Source organism: Apaloderma vittatum, unplaced genomic scaffold, assembly GCF_000703405.1.
Source record: "Apaloderma vittatum isolate BGI_N311 unplaced genomic scaffold, ASM70340v1 scaffold45031, whole genome shotgun sequence".
Lineage (NCBI taxonomy): Eukaryota > Metazoa > Chordata > Aves > Trogoniformes > Trogonidae > Apaloderma > Apaloderma vittatum.
In genome coordinates this window covers 34940-41572 of record NW_009698225.1, presented here as the reverse complement: position 1 = coordinate 41572, position 6633 = coordinate 34940, and the positions used below count along the sequence as shown (strand labels likewise).

General features: G+C 39.0%; 1 protein-coding gene across 1 annotated transcript in view; it reads right to left on the bottom strand.

Moving 5' to 3' along the window:
• Positions 1 to 4002: 4002 nt before the first annotated feature.
• The window catches only part of FRMPD4 (FERM and PDZ domain containing 4), a 33655-nt gene continuing 31024 nt past the window's right edge, over positions 4003 to 6633 (bottom strand). Inside the window, 2 exon segments of the mRNA XM_009877913.1 lie at positions 4003 to 5351; positions 6577 to 6633. The exon segment at positions 6577 to 6633 is cut by the window's right edge and continues 11 nt beyond it. Coding sequence (XP_009876215.1) covers positions 4003 to 5351; positions 6577 to 6633 — 1406 coding nt within the window.

The following is a 6633-nucleotide window of genomic DNA, read 5'->3' as shown; positions in this document are numbered from 1 at the left end:
TTAATTTTATTTTATTTTATTTTATTTTATTAAGAGTGAGTGCCTCATACTCTCCACTGCTTTAGCTAAATCTAGCTCTGATAACACAAAACGGCTGTTCCACAGGTAACTGCAGTGGAAACTTGTAATCACTTGGCTTGTGATCACTTTCTTTTCGTGCAGAACAGCTACTCCTGAACTTGGAATGGCAAATTGTAAAGACTGGTTAATGTTAGTGCCACATGCTCAGCAATCAGCTGCTTGTGACATGAACCAAGTTTTCACTTTGTACCAGTTTAGGCCTTAGTGCAGTGAGGCTCTGGCTTTTAACATATGCTGTGACAATGCTGCAGCTACAGCCCACTGAGCCAAGTCAATCCCTGATAAAATACTGCTAACTTTAACTGAATTTCAGTGCAGTCATAAGGTTTATTGTAGATACAAAATATAAGTGACAAAGTTACCCAGGAGCCTCTTTCTCAGCTTCAAATAACGTGCTAGTGTAAGAGAGTTTATTTAACATCTGTGGTGAGCAGTGAGGGCATAATGGAGCATTCTGGGTCTTTCAGTGACCATGAATTGACTGAGTTTCAATTAAATGGAAGGAAAAGAAATATAGGTATGCAGCTTTTGTTTTTTCATTTCAAAATGGCAGACTTTGCCAAATATTATTTTAGAAAACAACCTGAACTCAGGGACTTAAACATGAAGATGCTTGACATTTGTCAAGTTAAAAATGACTAAACATACAGTGTATATATAAAAATTTCTAAAAATATAGTATACTGTAGATGAAAACATCCTATTTAGTACTTCTTTACTTAGTGCAAGAAGTAGGTACATACTGACGACATTTCTCCGTGACATGAAGTTGAGACATTAATGCAGAATCAATTATGGTACCACACAGGAAGACAAGGACACATTAATGCTTAAGATTAACAAAAAGAGGTTATATTTCAGTAGCAACTGATGTGCAAGGTCATAGTATTTAGAGTTACTAGCCGTTATCTCTATTATCACCCAGGGATCTCCTTGATTGGACAGGACAAGTAGAATCATAGAGTAGTCTGTGTTGAGAGGGACCTTTAGAGGTCATCTAGTCCAACCCCCCTGCAGCGAGCAGGGACATCTTTCACTAGATCAGGTTCCTCAGAGCCCCATCAAGCCTGACTTTGATTACCTCTAGAGATGAGGCTTCTCCCACCTCTCTGGGTAACCCGTTCCAGTGTTTCACCACCCTCACTGTAAAAAAATTCTTCCTTATATCTAGTCTAAATTTAGTCCCTTTTAGTTGAAAACCATTACCCCTTGTCCTATCGCAACAGGACCTGCTAAATGTCTGTTCCCAGCCTTCTCATAAGCTTGAAGTATTGAAAAGCCACTGTAAGGTCTCCGCAGAGCCCAGAAGGACACTGAAAATACTGACAAAGGATGATTGTGAGACACCAACCTAATATGCCTGTGGATACACGTGATTCTAGGAGACTGCAAACAAGTTATTTCCAGCAGCTGTGCCATTGTATACAGTCCTCATAGGGCAGCATTCGAAAGCCTGAATATAATTTGGTGTAGAAAGATTACCAGGATACCCGAGAAGACAGAGTCTGACTCTTCTACAAGGTCCACAGTGACATAATGAAAAGCAATGGATATTGTTGGAATACAGAAAATGCTGATTCAAAATAAAGCTATTTTATGTTTTTCTTAACCATAAAGAGTGTCAAATATTGGAAGAACTCCCCAGAGAGGTTCTGGGACCTCCATCCTTAGAGGGTGTCCGACCCTCTACCTGAGATGGCCCTGAGCAATCTGATCTGTTTTGAGCAAGGGTTGGACTAGATGAACTGCAGATGTCCCTTATAATGCAAATTATTTTATGATTCTATAAAATATATTAAAAAGGAGAGGAAAAAACCCACTAGGTAAATCTAAAAAGTACTGCCACAATAAATGACTATAGTTAGCTTTAGGAAGCAAAATGAGCAGGTTTACAATCAGAGAAGTTCTTAAACAGTAAAAGCAACAAAAACCTACTTACCTTTGAAATAAAGTTAGATCAATTTATGAAATAGAGTGAAATGAAAGGGCCTGGACAAGTGCCACATCCCTATGATCTACACTGATGCTTAGTTGTGACAATCCTAAATCTATTTTTGAAAAGCAGTAATTCGAAATCACTGATGACTTTTTTACATAAACTCATAAAATGGTACACGTACCAGTACAACATTTCAGCTTGTTGTTTGTTGTTTTGTTTTGTTTTTTTTCCCAGTACGAAATAATCAAAAACCACAGAAAGGAAATCTAGTACTTGCAGCAAAAGAGCAGCGCACGCAGTCCCACTCTCTGGGCTGCCCGAATGAGAGCACTGAACGCGAGTGCTGCGTGGGACAGGCGGTGCCACCCACCACCAGCATAACTCAGCCTGCTGCCCACCACCGGGCTGCCGTCAAGACTGGGTCACCGTGCTAAGCGAATCGGTCTTGGCAGCCAGATTTTTCTCCTGTGGACATCAGATTAAGCTTCTGATACCGTGTTGCTGAAGGTGTCTCTCTGCAGTCGGAGGGAAAAGCACATTGTGCTTTAATAGCGAAGTGCACCACTTTATGTGAGAAAATATTTTCTTGGCAAAAACTTACAGTTTTGTTGGTTGAGTCTTTCTAGCTCAGCACAGAAAGTTTCGCACCTGTTTCAGCTGAATAAGTTTTCAAAACAGAGCAGTTAAGACTCTTTGCACATGACATTGTGAGCAACAGATGAAAATTACCGACACCAGCTTGGAGAATGGTATCCTGCACTTCCCACAAGGGATGCTGCTCCTGGGTGACTGAAAAGTTTAACAGATGCTCTTGTGAAAACCTGTTTGCCAGGTGAAACTGAGAGCTTTTGCTTTGGCTGTCTCTCAAACACAAGACTACAAAACGTTCCTCAGAAAGGTTCGGATGGGAGAGGCTATTCACAAATTGCCTTTGTCGTCACTCAAAGAAGAACTGTCTCTAGCTGGAAATATTTCAGAGATATTTATTGTATTCTAAAAACTTCATTTTATTTCTACCTTATTTACAGTTAAACATTCAGAATCATAAAATATGAAGTATAAAATATTTAACAAAATAGATGCAGTTCATGTTGTTCAGGTGCACCATAGATATATGATGAAACAGTAAACAGCATAGGAATTTCCTGACAGTCCTCTCTCTCATTTACCAGGGAAAAGAGTTTGTAGACCTGCCCTATACATTCTGGTCTGACCAGTATGGCATCAGCCTTTCGCTTCAGAGAGAACAGCACCACCGCTCTGGTTGCTGTGTCCTCAATCTTCCACAGCTACCTTCACTATCTGAAATGCCAACACTAATACTCAATACATCCAATACACTCTGAAGTTCATATTTTCACCACTTTTTTTTTTTTAAATACATAATTTCCTAGAAAAGAAGAATCAGGTAATTCAAGCCATATGAACAAAAGAGTCATTTATTATATATATATTCTCTAGTAAGTTATAATAGTCTTTTGGATTTTAAATGTCTTTTTGCTATTTTCAATGCTTAAAAATTATAATTTTAAAACATTAAATATTGTGTTATATACATTATGATTTAATTTCTCATTTCTAAACATGGAGCATTCTCCAAGTGAAAACTTGGATGAAACAGAAAACAACTTCATTGACATAACAGGTTTTAAAAGTTCACTTCATACAACCATAAACTTTGACTATATGAAAAATAGCCAAACATCAATTTGCTCCTATTTGGGATTTTTTTTCTGGTCTTGGGGAGAGGGCTTTTTGGCTTTTGTTTTTGTACAAACGGAAGGACAGATCTGGTCATTACTTTTGTCAGTGTTCAGCATTTTAACTTTTTTTTTTTTTTAAATCTCATACCTATTTTATATAAAATAACAAAATATACAGAGAAAGCTGAGTTTGTTACATTAGTTCATACACATACAGTAAATAAAACTTTTTTTTATGTATGGCTTTGCAAAGGTAGATTATGAAGTGACTTTTGTATTTTATTTGTTTAAAAGCATTTTAAGAGAACGTGTTAGTGTGCTTACAATAGCGGCCATGGTAGTCGAATGTCGAGCCAAGAGTTTAATGCTAGGATCACTGGAGGTCTTGCCTGACACTGCTTCTGCAGCCTTCAGAAGACAAATGTAGTTTATTACAACCTCATCTATCTTAGCTATAATTTCCTGCTGCTGTGTTTCAGAGTTCATGACTTTAACTAAACGCATGCAGGCTTCTGTTAAGCAACAGAGTACTTGAAAGCTGGAAGTCATAGCTAAAAGCATTTCCTCAGGGCTTTTATCAGCCATGGCCATTTTCCTGCAGGCACTTCCCAACTGTCTGGATTCCATAGATAACAGTTGTTTGTACTTAGAAAGTTTAAGGTCATATGTTTCTGGATGTAAATCTTCTCTCTTGCCCATACTTGCTCGGACCAGTGAGAGTAGCTCATTGGCATCCTTTTGTGCTGCAATAAATCCATCAGGCATTGCATACGTCTTCTCTTTCATCACATTTATTCGCGTGATTCGTGCATCGAAGGCCACATCGTTGAGATTCACATCAGTCTGGCCACCTTGGATGTCAGCACTGCTCTTCTCGTGCATGTTGACTGCCTCTTCTTGCGGGGGCTTGGCAGGTTTTGGGGACTCCAAGACTTTCTGCTCATTTTCACTGGAAAATGACTGACTGACCGGTTCTGCGAGCTCACATGGGATCTGCGGTTCAAAGAGACTTGACAGTTGGCTGTCTTGGTCATCTTCATCATCGTTCTCATCGCTTCCTCTGCTCAGGAAGCAATAGCTAAAGGGCCCACGACACCTCCAGGTGCTGGCGTCCAGCTTCCGCAAGGGCAACGTTCGACACTGCTTGGAGTCCTTCTGCCCAGCGCCTGTGCCTGCACACCTCTTACTGTCCTTCCTATCAGTGCTGACATGCACACAACTCTGGGAATAACTTTTTGACAGCTTTTTGCCCAGGGGGAGTTCCACCCTTCTCTCTGATTTGGATTCATCCCTCCGTGTGATGTCCAGGCATTTCAAGCTGGCTGCAGCTGCCTTCTTTTCAAACAGCATCTCAATTCCTGCAGATCCTCCAATGATGCTGCTGCTGCGTCTCAGCACTTTCCTGTTGTGCGGCATCCTGAGGCTTCCTCCTATCATGTCATATGGCCGTAAACTAACTGTTGCCCCACAAGCCTGATTTACTTTGGGAATGTCACAAGAGTCTTGATTTTGACTTGGCACCTTTGATTCTGATAGCATGGATGATAGCATGATGGAGTCAGCTAGAGGCTGTCTAGGAAAAGCTGTAGGCATGCCTCCTTGTCTTCCCTTTTCAGGCTCTGTGAAAGCTACACTAGGGGTAGTAGAAGAGCAGACAGAATAATTAAGCATCATCCTGATAATACTCAGAGACCGAACTTTTAAAGATCTTTAACAGTCTGGACAAATGGATTCCTGGTATTTCCCAGAGGTCTCCAATCCTCAAAACATTTCACAAAGTTGCTAGTTCCTTGTGGCCTTTGTATTTCACTAAGATGCCTCTTAAAATTTATCAACTAATTGTAACCTATGAATAATTAATTGTTCATTCCACTACATGAGACTTATTTTTTTTTTTTAAAAAAAGGAATAGAAAATCATATATAAAACATCCTGAATCTCCCCCAACATACGGATTGCATGTTTTCTATTCAGTAATTGAATGAATATTTTCAGATTAAAATACTTTCTTTAAATACAACTGAGAGGGTACGGAAAGACACACCCATGGTAATTTTGGTTTGGTAATGTGCTATTTTGGCAGAGAAATAACATTTCTCAGTCTAGCTTCTAGTCTGTTCCACTTTTGTATCTTCATGCATTCACACACTGCTGCTACATGTGGGTAGGGAAGAGTGAAACATTTAAAACACAATTGAAAAAATTTCCAATCCTATTGCTGAAAAACTGTACATTTTTTAATAACAGCAATTTTGCAAAATCCTTCAAATTGGAACTTAAAAATGTGGCAATGTTTCTATACGTAAAATATTCTTTAAGAAAACACCTACTGTCAGATGGCAAAGTAAATACATGCTTAGTAAGGCAGTGACATTTTCTCATCCTTACATTTAGAGCTTTTTATTCATACTGGCATGTTTTTGACAATCTGCTAAAATAGCATATAAGATACATAATAAGTGAATCACAGGTTTTTCTCTCCTACATTAATATACCTTGTGAAGTCATCTTAGAATCTAACAGTTATCCTGGAACTCAAGTGACTACAGATTTTTGAGAGGCTTCCAAAGAGTGGAAGAGAGGCCTCTCCATTAGTGAATGTCTCCCCTGGTATTTTTAACTGTAATGAGGGATCTTTTTTTTTAAAAAAAAAAAGATCTTTGTAAGCAGCTCAGAAGAGTATCTCAACATGTGCAAATGAAATGAATAGATACACTGGAGGTCTAATCCCACTTCCTGCTACAGCTTGATGAGGTAGTTTCAGACAAAGATAATGCAAAAGTCTCACCTAGTCCTCAACGTTAACATGTAGCTTTAAAAACAAACATAAGAAACGCTTTATTACTGCTGTACCTGTAGTTTCTTTTATCTTGGGGATCCGATGACACCCTTCTCTCAAAGTGCCGAAGA